At 38.1% G+C, this 17,608-nt stretch overlaps 1 protein-coding gene across 19 annotated transcripts in view; it reads left to right on the forward strand.

Annotated features, from left to right (window-relative positions):
- Nucleotides 1–10,313, forward strand: part of CAPRIN2 (caprin family member 2) — a 47,164-nt gene extending 36,851 nt beyond the window's left edge. For 6 of the 19 annotated variants that reach the window (XM_064591433.1, XM_064591438.1, XM_064591443.1 and 3 more), the window contains 6 exons: nt 295–441; nt 3,274–3,442; nt 4,745–4,927; nt 5,657–5,757; nt 7,959–8,022; nt 9,392–10,313. In XM_064591433.1, coding sequence (XP_064447503.1) covers nt 295–441; nt 3,274–3,442; nt 4,745–4,927; nt 5,657–5,757; nt 7,959–8,022; nt 9,392–9,960 — 1,233 coding nt within the window. In that variant the 3' untranslated portion in view covers nt 9,961–10,313. Of the gene's footprint in view, nt 1–294; nt 442–3,273; nt 3,443–4,744; nt 4,928–5,656; nt 5,758–7,958; nt 8,023–9,347 lie in introns of all 19 variants that reach the window. The other 13 variants (XM_064591447.1, XM_064591448.1, XM_064591437.1 and 10 more) reach the window with 10 other exon arrangements.
- The last annotated feature ends 7,295 nt before the right edge of the window (nt 10,314–17,608 follow it).

Below are 17,608 nucleotides of genomic sequence, written 5' to 3' on the forward strand. Positions count from 1 at the left end.
ACGATTTCATGATTTGAAAAGAACTAGGTACTCATAAAAAGTTGAGCACCTCATTTGTTAGACTGATTAATAGTAAGACTCTTTCACCTAGTCAGCAAGCTGTGCAAAGCAAATGCTAGTGTGCATCCTCAGCAGTTGTGATTTGAAATTGTAAGCAAAAGCTATTCTTTTGCATTCCTGTGTCCAAATGTCATCCTATAGAACTTGCTGACTTATGCCAGTCTGGGGTTTAGTGTAAGTTAACTGCTTGTTATGTGGCAGGTGATTGGCTGATGCTGCATTTCTCCTCCCCAGGCAGCAGTGCCCCCAAGCAAGCAACCGTCTTCACTAGCTTCTCCAAATCCTCCCATGTCAAAGGGCTCTGAACAGGGCTTCCAGTCACCTCCAGCAAGTAGTAGTTCAGTAACCATTAACACAGCGCCCTTTCAAGCCATGCAGACAGTGAGTATGAAACATGAATGATTGCAGTTCATTATTCCTGTTAAAAAAAGCCATTGTTTCTCTTACATCCATTATTGGGTACTTAGTATGTGAAGAACTTTGCCTTTGTATTACTCTTATTTGGGTTGATAATTTACTTTTGTCCAATGCAAATATTATTTGTAGTCGAAGACTATTAAATCCAAAGCCTTGCGAATTTTGAATGGGTATTTTATCAGAACATTTTCCCCTCTCAGAAAATTAGTAGCAGGCAAAGCGGAGGATCCATATTAATTAAATGAAATGTGTGGCTGAGAAACATAATTTTCTTTCTTTCCTTTTTTTTTAAGATTTGTTTGAGAGAGAGAGCAAGTGGAGGGGAGAGGGAGAAGCGAGTGGAGGGGAGAGGGAGAGAGGGACCCAAGCTGACTGAGCACGGAGTCTGACCCAGGGCTTGATCTTATGACCCTGAGATCAGACCTGAGTGGAAACCAAGAGTTGGGACACTTTAACCGACTGCACCACCCAGGCACCCCGAGAAACATAATTTTCTATGAACAGCTTAATAATACTAACCATTACTAATACCACACTAGTGATGTTCCATAGCATCAAACTTGAAATATAGGACACATACTTGGGTGTTCTGTCATTCCTGAAACTTACGTTTGATTTCATCTTGATCTTCTGCTGGTTTTTGGAGAATTGTTGCAATCTGGTATTCTGAATTACAAATTCCTCTACAAATGTTTAAGTTTAAAACTTTTTTTAAGGTAATACTACAACTAGGTTTATATGTTTATTCTGTAAAGCAGGATACTATAAAACAACTCTTTAGGAAAAAAACCAAATCTTAGTGAATAGGTATCTGATGATGCTTTAATGCCCCACTCTAGGTACTTTTGAGTGATGGAGAGGTGGGGCCAGTGGAGTGGCCATGGAAAGCAGGTACAATGCAGAGAGATAGGTTGGTAAATTCAGACACCTGAATTCACTAATCTTATCACTTCCTGCTTGGCCACTTGGAACTGCTTCGTTTTTGTTTTCCCTCTTAACCCTGTCAGTCCACCCTGCACAGTATTGCCACATTGGTTTTAACTGACTTTTTCTCATTCCTAATTAAAAGCAAACAGTGATTCATTACAGAATGAAATTGAAAGTCCTTTGCTTGACACCTAATAACTTTTGTAGTCTGCGATAACTTTCCAGGCAAGTCTCACATACTTGCCTTGTATGTTCTTGTCACAGTATCTTTTTTGCTCATGCCAGTCTATCTTCTCTACCTGTTTGAATCCTATCCAGTATGAGTTGGTTCTCATTTGTTCCTTTATTTGTTCATTCAACAAACAGGTAGTGATGAAATCAGACACGGTTCTTAATCACTTGGGTTGGGTTTTAGCAATGAAAAAGAGACAAGTCTTTGTGCTCAAGAAGCTTAAATTTCAAAATAGAGGGCTAGAGAGAAAAATATTTATATAATACTATCAAGTGCTATGTGTTAAGGGAAAAAATGGAGCAGGGTAAGGGGACTAGAGAGTAATGGAAGTGCTATTTTATAGACAATGGCCAGAGTCTGGACAGGTCATTGCCTGCCATATGGTAGAAATTTAGTAGGTAGCAGATTTTTTCATTCATCTTTAATTTTTGAAAAAGTACCCTCTTGCCCTATGTAGCTTTCTTTCTCAGTGTGCATTATAGGATATCATAGTAGCAGGAACATTAATTTTTGTACTTGAGTTTGTGTCTGTTAGAAACCAAATAGTGTTTTCTATGCCATGGTAAATATTCATAACACAAAATTCACCATTTTAGCCATTTTTAAGTGTATAACACAGTGGCATTCAGTACATACACAGTGTTATACAGCCACTTCCACTATTTCCAAAACGTATTTCATCATCCAAAACAGAAACTACTCATTAAACAGTAACTCTTTATTACTTCCTCTCTCCAGCTCCTGGTGACCTTTTTGCCTCTTACGACTTTTACCTATTCTAAGTACTCATATAAATGGAATCACAATATTTGTCTTTTTGTGTCTGACTTGTTTCACTTAGCATAATGTTCTCAAGGTTGTCCGTGTTTGTACCATCGATCAGAATGTCATCCTTTTTTTCATGGCTAAGTAATATTCCATTGTATGCATATACTGCTTTTTTTAAGTAGGCTCCATGCTGTGCATGGAGCCCAGTGTGAGGCTTGAACTCAAACCCGGAGATCAAGACCTGAGCTGAGATCACCGACTGAGCCACCCAGACGCCCCTGTACTGTATTTTTCCATTCAGCTATTGATGGACACTTGGGTTGTTTCCACCTTTTGCCTATTATGAATAATATTTTGTGCTTATGTGTAATAAGTATCTAAGCTATATGGATTAGAACCAAGCTACAGCTGTTTTAATCTTAGCGTACAAAACTGGAGTCACTGCTTTCATTCTTTTGCATATATGTTAGAAGTGGAATTGCTGGATCACACAGTAATTCTGTGCTTAACTTTTTGAGGAACCACCATACTGTTTTCTACAGTGGGTTGCACCATTTTACATTTCCACCAGCAATGCACAAGGTTCCATTTACACCACTGCTTAGATTTTGTGGGTTTTTTTTTTTTTTTTTTGTAGCAGCCATTCTAGTGGGTATGACGTGGTATCATTGTGGTTTTGACTTGTATTTCCCTAATGATAAGCATCTTTCATGTACTTATTGACCATTTCTTTTCTTTGGAGAAATGTCTGTTCAAGTTCTTGCCCATCAAATAGAAGTTTTTGAAAGTTGCAGAGTTTTGTTAGATGTCACCCTTAATAATTTTCTATGAAACTTCACAAATGACTAGGTGTACCCTTGTCTTTTAAGGTATTCAATGTTAATGCCCCTCTGCCTCCACGGAAAGAACAAGAAATAAAAGAATCCCCTTACTCATCTAGCTACAATCAGAGTTTTACTACGGCAAGTACACAAACACCACCCCAGTGCCAACCGCCGGCTGTCCATGTGGAGCAGGCTGTCCTTTCTCAAGAGGCGGGTAAGGTCTCTGCATGTGACACTTGGAACACTTAGATGACAGCTAATTGAATGGAAAGCAGCTCAGTCGTGATAGTTGAGGGGTTTTTTCTTGACTAGTCAAGCATTATTTCTCCACATGTTCAAGTGTCGAGAAGCACTTATGTGCCTTTTCTTCTTAACTTTTGTAGAGGTAGCACTTAGGTGGTTGATTTAACCTAGAAGTAGTCGCATATTTTTAAACCTGATTGCTTTGATTACCATGGACAGTAATAGGGAGGTAGATAGGGCACTATAGAGCTGCTTTTAAAATCTTCTAGCACAGACAGACAGCTCTTTGGTCTTTTCTCTCTTCTTCCCTCTTAAAGCATTGATAAGGTGAAGATATAACTTAGTGTGCTTATTCCACTGTTTGCTTGGAGATGAACTGTTGTGCTTTTCATGCTATTCTAATACATGAAAGAATAGGCAACTTTGTAATTCTTTCCTAATTTAATAAACACCTGTAGATTTTTAGTGTTGGTATTTCAGACCCCTTTTGAGTTTTCTAAAACTTAAGCCTGAGCAAATGAATTCGGGCATTCTCGGTACTTGGTTAATCACAAGAGGTACTAAAAGTAAATCCTTGGACCTGTCACCCATGCCCCTATTCTGTTCGCATCTGTACTACGTGAAAACATAGGGCAGATGATTTACCTAGGGGATATTTGTCACACGCGTTCTCAAGTACAGTATTAACTAAAATTCATTGTCTTTTGCTCCTTGGTCTGGAATAGTTAGCTTTTTTCCCCTTTAATTGTGGTAGAATACACATAAAATAAATTTTACCATTTTCACCATTTTTAAGTGTACAGACAGATTGTTGTGCAGCTGTCACCAGCATTCATCTCCAGGACTTTCTCATCTTCCCCAGCTGAAGCTCTACCCACTTAACACGAACTCTCCATTCCCTCTCCCGACAGCCACCGGCACCTCCATTATAGTCTATGAATTTGACCTCTCTAGGTACTTAACCTAGAGTAAGTGCAGTCATTCAGTATTTTTCCTTTTGTGACTGGCCTGCTTCATTCATCATAGTGTCTTCAGGTTCATCCATGTAGCATGTGTCAGAATTTCCTTCCTTTTTAAGGCAGAATAATACTCTGTTACCTAAATATATATATGTATAGATACCAGGATCTCTATAAACATACATATATAGTACCTGTTTTTTTTAAAGGAGGAAATTGTATTAAAGGTTTTGATATACAATTACTTTTAAGTATAAAGCATATTAAATCTTTGTTACCATTTAACTCTTGGACTCTAAAACTGTTTCCTTAAGCAGCAAGTTATCCTGATGGAACTATTCAAGTAAGCAATGGTAGCCTTGCCTTTTACCCAGCACAGACGAATGTATTTCCCAGACCCTCTCAACCATTTGTCAATACCCGGGGATCTGTTAGAGGATGTACTCGTGGTGGGAGATTACTAACCAATTCGTATCGGTCCCCTGGTGGTTATAAAGGTATGCTCTGAACAAAATTCAATTATACTGAATTATTTTGTTTATATTTACTTAACTCAAACTATTTTTACTTTACCTTGTTCCTTTTTTAGTTGCCCTCCATATTGTGGTAGAGAATTCCCTATTTCTGCAAAATGCAGTATTTGTAATATGCCTGTTGTCTATATAACAGAGGAACTTTTTGTATGAAAAACAGATTGATCCTGTGACTTGCTGAAGGGAAATATTGAGCATCTTGTTTTTCCAGGGATGAATTTTGGTTTTCATATTTAAATACTTACTTTCCTTTGTTAATTGACTTGACTGTTCAAAATGTCATAATTAGGCAATGCCCACTTTCTAGTTGTCTAACAGAGGATACCGTAGATAAAAACATAAACTTTGAGACTATTGATAGTGATATTCTCTTAAGACTTAAGAGTTCCAAGTGTTCTGTCACTGCTTGGTTTTAGCAGAAGTGCTCTAGACAGGCCTTAGCTACTCCACTTTCTGAACCCCACCTGCATTCCAGCAATAGTAAATTTCTACAGTTGGCTTATTTGAAGTCAGTGATATTTTATAAGTATGTGGTGTATTGTGGAAGCAATGTCAGTAGTTTGCTTAAAGAAGAAATAAATCTAATGATGGTATTATAGGATCAGTTTAACTTTTAAAGTGGTACAGAATTAGACTATTTTAAAGTTTAGTATAATTTTGCCCATAATTTTATTTAAGTTGTTTATTTATTAGGTTTTGATACTTATAGAGGACCACCTTCAATTACCAATGGAAATTATAGCCAGCTACAGTTCCAAGCTAGAGAATATCCTGGAACACCTTATTCCCAAAGGGTAAGAATAGTTGTCGTAGTTGCATAGTAGTACAGTTGTTGATGTTAAGCCGGTGATTAAACTACAGCAGAGTCACAGTTGATTTCATGTAAGGCGCTCTTTGTTTGAGAACTACTTGTCAGGACTGTGGGGGAGGAGTTGAGTTGGAAGCCTTTTCAGTAACCCATAGAGGGGTTGCCTGTTACACAGAACTTGGAAGGTCTTAAGGACTTTATCATGTTGTTTGTATTAACTCATTTACTCCTCTACCTCATAAGAAAGACTGGGGTTCAGAAACCGGTTAAGTAACTTGTCTGAGGTCACTCAGCAAGCAGGTGGTAGAACGCAGATGAGCGTGCATGTTCCTAACTCCAGACCCTGTGAGCTTCACTTTATTGTGTTGCTTTCGATTTAACTTTTCTAGGTATCAGGTGTAGGAAAGGCCTTTTTTGGAAGTTTAAATTTTTTTTATTTGAATAACTCAGCAGATTTTCTTTGCAACTGTGATAAAAGACTGATAACAAAGGGAGATCTTGGGATCCCCCTGTCATTGGTCGTATGTGGCTATGACTGTATACATCAGAATTTTCAGTTTTGAAGTTTTACAAGCCTTTTAAGTATGTATTTGGTACCAAACTGAGTTCTCTTGTAATATATAAAGTACCTGTATTTGAAGAGCTTACAGTTACATGAAGTCAGGTAGATGTCTATACAGAGGCAGTATTGAAAAGGGGTTTAGAACACACTTCAGAGAACACACCAAATCACCTAAATGACTTGGGTTCGATCCCTGATTCCATTACTTCCTTTGTTGTGTGACCTTGGGTATGTTGCATAAACTTTCTGAACTCTGGTTCCTTATCTGTTAGATGATGACTCATCTGCGAGTTACTCATCTCACTCTGATGTGTTGTGAGGATTATTCTATGAGCTATCCTGAGGATTAAGTGAATTAATACATATAAATGCTTAGCACCACAATGCCAGATGTATATCAAGCATGCAAATATTAGCTCTTAATAACATGTATGTGAAGGGAATGAGTTGATTAACACAGACATCAGTAATGGAGCTGTTTTTTTTTTTTTTTTTTAATTTCAAATGAGACTAAAGGATTGGTTCTTTATTTAAAGATTTTATTTATTTTTAGAGAGAGAGCACGCATGCACACAAGCAGGGAGAGCGGCAGGCAGAGGGAGAAGCAGGCTCCCCGCTGAGCAAGGAGCCCGATGAGGGACTCGATCCCAGGACCCTGGGATCATGACCTGAGCCAAAGGCAGACGCTTAACCGACTGAGCCGTTCAGGCGTCCACTGGAGCTGTTCTTAACACCAGTGTTAAAGAATTTCTTCCTGGGGCACCTGGCTGGCTCAGTCAGTAGAGCATGCATGACTTTTGATCTCAGAGTCATGAGTTCAAGGCCCATGTTAGGTGTAGAGCTTTACATTAAAAATAAATACATAAATCTCTTCCTGAAGAAACATAAGATAGAAATAGTGGTTGCTACTGGGAAGAATATTAGGAGTTTGGGGTTGGAGAGTTAATTGTTGTGTACCTTGTCCTGTTTAAAATTTTTTTATTGCATATATTAATCTAATCACACCATTAAATATTCTTTTCATGAATTGTTTGGAGCGGACTTTCACCATATTCAGGAGTCTGTTTGAAATGTTGCCTCCTGAACATTTTTTCTTGAAGATACTAAGTTATGTTTTCAGGCAATAGTACATTCATGCAATATAATTCTTATCGACTCCTGTATCAAAACAGAAGAAAACCCTAATGTAGTTCATAATTGTCTTCACAGTTTGATTTATAAATAGGGCAAGATTGAAATAGTCTGTGTTCTTGCCTTACTTCCTTTTATCTTGATTTCTAAGGGGTAGAAGACCATGCCATATTTCTGAATTTCCCCTTATTACTTAGCATTGTATTGTATCTTTTACATAGTGTTTCCTAGACGCCTTATCATTTTTGCAAATATTAGCATACCTAGATGGTCAGGTTAATTAATAGATGAAACAAGTATTGCTATTGTGGCCCTTGCTTTTGTTTTTCTTGGTGTTTGGAAACATATGAGCCTCTGTGGTTGCTGGGGAAGGCCAGATAAAAGGCTATGAGGACTTGAATCTTACGGTTTTACCAGCCAGTAACACTGGGAAATAACTAGTTATCAATCTTGCAGTTTTGGTGCCAAGGTTAAATACTACGTGTTCGTTTCAGGATAATTTCCAGCAGTGTTACAAGCGAGGAGGGACATCTGGTGGACCTCGGACAAATTCAAGAGGTAAGGATTATTAACTGGGTCACCCAAAACATAAATCTCTAGATCTTTCTTTATCTTCTGTGAAGTTCTCCCCAGAGTGCATTGTTTTCACCGTTTATCTTTTAAAGTTTTCATTTTGTGTAAGTGTAGTACTGAAGACCCGAGGGAGATACTAGACTACTGGAACGGCTGTGGCAGTTAGTTGTCCGTTTAATTAAAAGTCTGTGTGTGCTTCTTTCAGTTTGCCTGACACTGCAGTACATTTCCACCTTTGATACATACTCAACTATGCATGCTTCAGATAGTTTCATGTGATGATTCAGGATGATGGTTCTTGTAATAATGGGAACTTCTAGATACTCTAATGTCACTACATTGAAAGATAGGAATAAATAACAGTTTAAGACACCATGACTTGGGCACCTGAATGGCTCAGTCGGTTAAGCGTCTGCCTTCGGCTCAGGCCATGATCTCAGGATCCTGGGATCGAGCCCTGCATCGGGCTCCCTGCTCAGTGGGGAGCCTGCTTCTCCCTCTCCCTCTGCTGCTCCCCTGCAAATAAATAAAATTTATTTACAGAGGTTATAGAAGTACTCTCTCTGTCAAATAAATAAAATTGTAAAAGATACCATGACTTGAAATTTCCACAGCAGGGTATTATAATACTTTTTAAAAAAATGTGACGGTACTATTAAAAGATTCAGTGTAACTGAAAATTAAGAATTATTGAAGATTAACTAACTTTATCACAAGAAAACAATCTTTTCCTTTTAAGAAAACAGTTGCTATTCATGCTGTCTTGGCTTTATATCTGAGCTGTGTTTTGTACAGTACTTAATGCATTAAAATTTCACGTTCATTAACTTGGAAATGTAGAACCTTCATCGTGGGTCTTAGTGCCATTACAAAATATCTTTGACTGTCTAGCAGTTCTGAAAGTTGGTTCTTTTATTTAATCTCCGTTTTCTTGAGTCCTCATACATTAGATACTTGGAGTGGATTTGTCATTGAGGAATGAAGAACGGAGTGAGAATTATGGAAGAAAGATAAAGAAGTAGAAAGAATGTTCAAACCTGGGTTTTAGACTTGGCTACCTAGCCAGCATTTTCAGGAGCCTCATTTTCTTTAAAAAAAAAAAAAAAAAAAAAGACTTTAAAAAATGGGGCTAGTAGATAAGATCATCTTAGGTCCTTTCTGGCTTTAGAATAGTACACAAGCCTATTGCTAGAAAAATCTAGAAAAGTATACTGTAGCTATACTTTGTTGCTTTTGTTTTAGAATTTACTATAAAATGTATCTTTATCTGTGTTTCAGTAGCCGACTAATGTTAAATATTGTGTTCAAAGCTAACTGCTTCATTATGAGAAACTCACTGTTGCTAATAAAACAGCAGGGTGGAGTGATTCTTCTCAGGTGAGCAGCCCAGAAAGAGACAACGAAACCTTTAACAGTGGTGACTCTGGACAAGGAGACTCGCGTAGCATGACCCCAGTGGATGTGCCCGTGACCAGTCCAGCAGCCACCATACTGCCAGTACACGTCTACCCCCTGCCTCAGCAGATGCGAGTTGCCTTCTCAGCAGCCAGAACCTCTAATCTCGCCCCTGGAACTTTAGACCAACCCATTGTGTTTGATCTTCTTCTGAACAACCTGGGAGAAACCTTTGATCTTCAGCTTGGTAGATTTAATTGCCCGGTGAATGGCACTTACGTGTTCATTTTTCACATGCTAAAGCTGGCAGTGAATGTGCCACTGTATGTCAACCTCATGAAGAATGAAGAGGTCTTGGTATCTGCCTATGCCAATGACGGTGCTCCAGACCACGAAACTGCTAGCAATCATGCAATTCTTCAGCTCTTCCAGGGAGACCAGATCTGGTTACGTTTGCACAGGGGAGCGATTTATGGAAGTAGTTGGAAATACTCCACATTTTCAGGCTACCTTCTTTACCAAGATTGAAAGTCAGTGCAGAATTGATAGTAGAAGGATGGTGTTTTAATTAGTGCGGTTAAAGGAGACGTAGTCTTTGCCCTTGTGACTGACTGGTTTAGGAAAATGGTTTCATTCCTAGAGGAAGGAGGAGGTCCTTACTTTTTTGTTTTCCTCCCCAAGGTGAAAAATTCAAGCTGAATGACAATTAGCACTAATCTGGCACTTTATAAATTGTGATGTAGCCTCGCTAGTCAAGCTGTGAATGTATATTGTTTGCACTTAATCCTTAACTGTATTAACGTTCAGCTTACTAAACTGACTGCCTCAAGTTCAGGCAAGTTATAATGCCTTGTTGTGCCTCAATAAAAAAGTTACATGCACCTTCAGTGGTCTTACTTGATTAAACATTTAGTTGAGAGGTAAAATACTTCATATTCATCACTGATAAACTTGAATGAATATTTATTCATGGGTTCATGCTATTTTAAAATAAGACTGTAACAGATCTTTTTACTCTGATACTATACATGTCATTCATCAAAAGATTTCCTGTCTTCTGTTGGCTATTAAATACCATATTTCTCCTTGAAGCTGGACATGTTATCACCCGTTCACTATCTTTAAGTACCTACTACATGTATAATAATAACAAGATACAATAGGAGATACATGGGTAATAATACTGGTCCACCATCAGTTAAGACTTCACTTTCTAGTGGATTCTCAGTTTGAGGAGGTAGAATGTTTAGTCATCAGAAAGTATAGATCTCCCGTCAGACAATGCTGTGTTTGAGTCCTGATTTCACTCCTTGGTTATTGATCTTGGGCAAGTTATTTTACCTTTAAGATCTCTATTTTTTCTTCTTCTTCTTCTTTTTTTTTTTTTTGTAATACACCAGTTCTACAACCTCATAGGGGCAAACGTGAAGTTCAACTAAGAATATATCTAAAAGACTTAACACATGTCTGGCACACCTAAGCATTTAATAAATGTTAGGTGCTGTAATTTTTCATTCCAAAAACTACAGAACTGTGTGCATGTATATATACTGTCTTATGTAGTATTAGTGTAGCAAGCACTGCCAGGGTCTCGTATTCATTCTAGACACACATTGTTTCTTCACAATTCAAGCTTATGTATGTTTCTCATGAATAAGTACTTCTATAACCTAGTTAACTGGAATACTAATATCCCTAACCCAAAAAATACCCACCATGATTTGAAAAAATTCTGTTAATCACATTACATCCTCTATACTAACATTTAACACCATGGAGAATTAATGTGGCTTAAGAGTTTAACTGATGAGCCCATGCCCAGCTCAAAAAAATATTAATTATAATTTAATGCTCTTATACCAACTCCCTGAAATTATTTAACACTTCAGGAGAAGAGGTGTTAATAACTTTCAAAACAAGATCAAAACAAGAACTTTCTGCCTTAGCAAGTTGGTTACAGGGTTAATAATGCCCTTCTCTAACCCTTCCCTATATTCCAGGATACTGCAATCAAAATGCTTCCTTTTAAAAACTATTCTTGGGGCGCCTGGGTGGCTTAGTCATTAAGCGTCTGCCCCCTTTGGCTCAGGTCATGCTCTCAGGGTCCTGGGATCGAGCCCCGCATCGGGCTCCCTGCTCAATGGGAAGCCTGCTTCTCCCTCTCCCACTCCCCCTGCTTGTGTTCCCTCTCTCACTGTGTCTCTCTGTCAAATAAATTAAAAAAAAAAAAAAATTAATAAAACACTTTATACTAAATTCCCCCTGAAGTTTTCTTTCACTTTAAAGTTTTTAGTCTCTCCCCCAACAATGTGAGCTTGTGTTATTGCCTCTATAATTGAGTAAATAAATGCAGATATTTAAAGCAGGACATGTTTTTTTTTTTTTTTTGAGATTCGCCCACTCCTCCTGTACCAATGATTTGTCAACCACCTCATTGTTTTAACTTTCTCAACTCCATAATACCTATATTTTCACGCTGCTTTGACATCACATGCTATGTTTTTATATTATGATCTTTCCTGTTTGCAAATTTTTAATTCTTTAGCTTTAATGGCTGATGCTTTATTGTGATTCTCGTGATAACTAGGATGATAGTTTATGTATTTTATAAGGTGGAATAATTGTTGGCATATAGACAGTTTTTCCATATGAATTTCATTCTGCTTACCTGCCACACACTTTATTTTGATGAAAAATTTAGATTTGTCTCACTAGGTCCTCTACTTGCTAATTTATCTGAGGGGTATTCTTAATCACCCCTTCAGTTAAAGACTTCAGCTTTTGGGCAACTGTTGACAATTGATAGATACAGTGCGCTTTTTATCAGTGCAAGACGTTGAATGCCAGAGTATAAAAATACAGTTATCCATTAAAAATACCAGGAGGCTGTAGGCTCACTAATCCTAAATTTTCCAAGCATCATTTATTCATTTTATTTCAAGGGCTTCATTCCTTGAAATAAATGATTGACTTAGTCTTGAAAATATGTGGGTTATCTAATTTGTACCTGGCTCTGGGGCTACAAAGATAAATGATGTTCAGATGTTCAGACACATAGGTATATCAATTTCATCCGTTTCATTTGCTGAGAGCAAATCACTCACATTTTGCTGTGCTCACCACAAGTGTAGCTGCTATCTGTCACCATACGGTGCTGTTATTAACCATTGATTATATTCCCTATGCTGGACTTCCATTCTCACGACTTACTCCACAACTGGAAGCCTGTACCTTCCACTCTCATTTCTTTCATCCTAGCACCCCTTGCCCTCAGGCCACCACCAGTTCTCTGTATAGATGGGTATATTTCTGTTTTTTGTTCCACGTGTAAGTGCAATCATATGACATTTGTCTTTCTCTGATGTATTCCACTTAGCATAATGCCACCTGGGTTCATCCATGCTGTTGCAAATTGCAAGATCGAATTCCTTTTTTATGGCTGAATAATAGTCCTGTGTATATATACACACCACATCTTTGTCCACTCCTCTATCAGTGGGTCCTTGGGTTTCTTCCGTATCTTGGCTATTTTAAATAATGCTGAAGGACAATCTCTTGAATTATTTGACTCTATCACACTTTGTTTCCCCTCTGTTCTGTATCTGGAGCTCTTACTATTCAGAAGCTAGACCTCCTTGGACCAGTTCTTTAATCTTTTGTCTCAAAGTTTCACTTTCTGGGAGATTTCCTTCATTTTATCTTTCTACCTTTTGACAGAGTTTTAAATTTCTCCTACATTTAAAATTTATAAGGACACTGGTGTCATCTGAATGCTGTTTACGTGTGTGTGTTCTCGTTTTGAGATTGCATTATTTTCTAAGGCTAAAGTTTAAGTTTTCTTCCATCTGCAGTCTATTCCCCACACTTTTTCTGTTTGTTCTAATTTCTTATCTGTATTGTTATATTTGCTCAGAATCTTGTGATAATTGGTTGATTGTTCATATTTAAGAATGGGGCACCAAAAATACAATTGGAAACTTTGAATGCAGAGGTGGGACTAGTTGACTTTGGGGTTTATGGTAGTGTGATTTGGAGGGGAGGGTGGGGACATCAGTGTGGGAGTTTCTAAGTGGGACACAAAACCCAGAAGCCATAAAGGATGGACAAATTTTACACATAGAATTTATTCCCCTAAAACTTCTGTTTGGTGGAAATGATGTCAAAAGACAAATGACCCTCTGCAATGGGAGGAAATCGAGAAAAAGATGGCCAAAAGGCAACATGTATGAAGGGGCAGTTAATAAAAACATAAAAAATGATCAATAAGCATATATAAAGTTTTTAGGTGCATATTTTGGCAAGCGTGGGGAAATGAGCACTCATACTGTAGATGGGAATAAAATTGGTATATTTTTGGAGAGTAAATATCAAAATAAGAAAGCATATGTTTTTTGACCCAGAAATTCCACTGCTGGAATATACAAATAGTTGCAGAATTATGCCATGATACATGCATATAGATACTCTGTATAGTATTAATTATAATAGGAAAATCTGGAGAAACAACCTAGATGCCTACCAGTAGGGAACTGGTTAAGTCAGAATGGAAGATAACAGAGCAGAGTGTGCAACAATGTTTAAACATTTCCAAACCTATGTGTGTATGATTACTTGGATCATTTTTTTATGGTAGTTTATACAAGAAATTTGATAATGTTGGCTCTAAGGAAAGAGGGTTGTAGGTTGAGGGAGGAAGACTTTTACTTTTTATTCTGAATCTTACTGTAGAACTTGAAACGTACATACCACTTTTTTTTTTTGAAAAATTTTAAAGTAAAAGATAAAATGGTAGGTTTTATGGTTCTTTATACCACCTTGTCTGGTTGGAGCTTGAGGATTTGTTTTCATTATCATTAAGCCTGGGATAACACACGGAAGGGTTTTACCATAAAAACCTAACTGCCAGGGCACCTGGGTGGCTCAGTTGGTTAAGTGTCTGCTTCCAGCTCGGGTCATGATCCCCAGGGTCCTGGGATCGAGTCCCGCGTCAGGCTCCCTGCTCAGCAGGGAGTCTGTAACTCCCTCTCTCTCTGCCGCTCCTCCTGCCTGTGCTCTCTCTCTTGCTCTCTGTCAAATAAATAAAATCTTAAAAAAAAAAACCCTTAAAAACAAACAAACAAACCTAACTGCCTTCCACCTTTCACTAATATTTGCATTTTACCTCATTATTTACAGAGTACCCTTATCTATGTGATCTTACTGGATCCTCAGATCCGAGATACTGTTTAAGGACATAAGAAGATGGAGACTTTTGGAGATTGACTTTCTCAGGCCACTAGCAGAAATGCCTGCGCCAACCTAACTCCCTCAAGTCCAAATACAGCCTGTCATTTTCTACAGTAGTTTTTTCCTCTTCTTTAGTTCTCAGGTGCTGTTGCTTTTACCATATTCCCCATTGTTTTGCACACACAGGTGTTTTTGGTTCACTATTCAGTTTTGCTGTGATTAACTAAACACTTTGTGAACCGGACCAACTGGACTCTGTTGAGCTGTCGTCACAGGTGTAGTTCCAATAGATCCTGAAGTTGAGATGGATGACTCCTTTTCCAGTGTGAAATGTGGAAAGCCTGAGGAAATAAACATTTTGAGGAAAAAAACCCTGATTTGAAACGAAGTATTTCTTTAGTCCTAGTTAATATTACTATCTTTAGGTTCTAACCCTTCCCACCACCACTACCATTTTAGTCCCTTGGAGGAGAGACTGACTTCTGGTCAGAAACTTCCTAATCCCCTATTACTTTAGCTTACTGATCACTGATTTTTAATTTTTAAAACTGAGAGGTCTGTCACATTCTTTTAGAAAAGTGCACTCAGGGCTTCTGGTTACATGGTTACATTTTAAAGGAGACTATCATTGACTTCTAAAGATCTTAAATTTACAAGATGTGTGTATATACTCTTGCATATATTTCAGATGCTATGTTGTAGAGCCCTGGCAATATAGACACTTTCGGGGTAGAAGTATTCCCTTGCAGATTATTTATCATGGTTTAAAAAAAAATGTATTAAACTTAAAAATAGGATTTTTTGTCCATTGGGCTTTAACTCCCATTATCTCGTTACCGTGTGCACTAGATTCAAGCCTAGTAACACAGACCAGCAGATGAGCTGCCACCAACAGATGGGGAGGACAGCTGTGTGATACTCCATTTAGAGGACTAAAATGTTAAATCTCAAAGGCCACAGTGACAATGCTTGGAGTGAAAACTACTTCCTGTAATTGGAGTTGTAATCATGCCAGTTATTCTCACTCTATGCTTTATTTCTTGAGTGATGTCCATGTCTGTGTGCCAGCTAACCTATATACACAGATGACTCATACTTCTCTAACAGCATCCCTGTGTTCCTTCCTCTAACCCCTGCCATAGCTCTTCTGGGAGTGCCAGATGGGAATTTCCAATTGTCACTGGAAACCTCTAGATGTCTAACCCTTAAGCACTTTTTTTTAAAAAGATTTTATTTATTTATTTGACAGAGAGCGAGAGATGGAGCACAAGCAGGGGGAGTGGAAGAGGGAGAAGCAGGCTCCCCGCTGAGCAGGGAGCCCCATGTGGGACTTGATCCCAGGACCCCAGGATCATGACCTGAGCCGAAGGCAGTAGCTTAACCAACTGAGCCACCCAGGCGCCCCCCTTAAGCACTTCTAGTTCAACATGTTGAAAAGCAAACTGATCTTCTCTCCAAACTTTAATATTCCTTCGGGTTGCCCCAGTTAATGAGTTCCATACATCAGCAAAACTTGAAACTTCAGAATCATTCTTGACTTCCCTTTGTTACTTTATGTATTGTATAAGTCACAAATTCCTGTTGATTCAACCTGTGAAATGTCTCATATCTGTCTTACCTTCTTTTTTTTTTTTTTTAAAGATTTTATTTATTCATTTGAGAAAGAGAGAGAGAGCACAAGAAGGGGGAGAGGCAGGGAGAGAGGAAGAAGCAGGCAGAGGGGAGCCCGATGTGGGACTAGATCCCAGGACCTTGGGATCACGACCTGAGCTGAAGGCAGATGCCTAACCATCTGAGCCACCCAGGCGCCCCTCTGTCTTACCTTCTTAATTGCTGTTGTGGATGTCCTGTTTCAGACCCCTTATCTCTCTCACATGCATTCATTTATTCATTCAACCAGTATTTCTTGATTGCTTTTTATGTACCAGGCATAGTATGAGACTAGGTCTCACTATGTCTCATTCAGTAAAGGTTGGACAAGGTCTGTCCTCTCTTTTAAATAGAATACAAAGATAGTTAATACTGAGCATGTACCCTGGGCAATGTACTTATCTTATTTAGTCCTTACAACAGCTCTTGGAAGCAGATGAGGAGACAGAGGTATAAAGAGGTGAGGCATATGCAAATCATGATAGTACAAGAAGACAATATAGCTGGCTCACATTCTACTGTAAATAATGTTAGTGTATCAAGAAATAGACATCCTCTCATGTAATTAAAAAAGGGGACTCAAAAACAATGAACTATATATAAGTTAAACCTAAGTTAGAGTTTAGGGAAAGCTATTTTAAAATACTTGGAAAGAAATCTGAGAGCAGAATCATAGATGCTTATGGTTTTTTTTTTTCCTGTTGCCTTAGACACTGCTAACTTGACAGCATTGTTTTTTTAGTAATTTATCTTCACTGAGTCTTTCCAAAGCCCACAAAGTTTTAATCGGAACATCAGCTCTCTTTAATTAGGCATTTTGTTAAAATATTTATGCTAGATAATTGTAGATTCTCATGTAGTTAGAAGAAATAATACACATGGATCCTGTGTACCCTTTAATTTCCTTAGAAATTAAGTGGCAACATTTTGTAAAACAAGATACAATATTACAACCAGGATGTTTGAGGTTGGTACAGTCAAGATAGAGAACATATCCATCACCGGAAGGATCCCTCATGTTGCCCTTTTATAGTAATGCCCCTTTCCTTCTTGTCCCCATCCCCATTTAAGCCCTCACAGCCACTGATCTGTTCTTTCTGTGATTTGTTATTTTAAGAATGTTATTTATTTTTTTAAAGTAGGCTCCATGCCCAGCATATGAGCCCAAATCGGGCTCCAACTCACAACTCTGAGATCAAGACCTGAGCTGGAATCAAGATTCGGGCACTTAATTGACAGAGCCACCCAGGCACACCATTTAAGAATGTTATATTAGTAAAAGTTATATAAATGGAATCAG

This window comes from Mirounga angustirostris, unplaced genomic scaffold (assembly GCF_029215605.1).
Source record: "Mirounga angustirostris isolate CCGP_5_RB_7025 unplaced genomic scaffold, mMirAng1.0.hap1 SCAF_5, whole genome shotgun sequence".
Lineage (NCBI taxonomy): Eukaryota > Metazoa > Chordata > Mammalia > Carnivora > Phocidae > Mirounga > Mirounga angustirostris.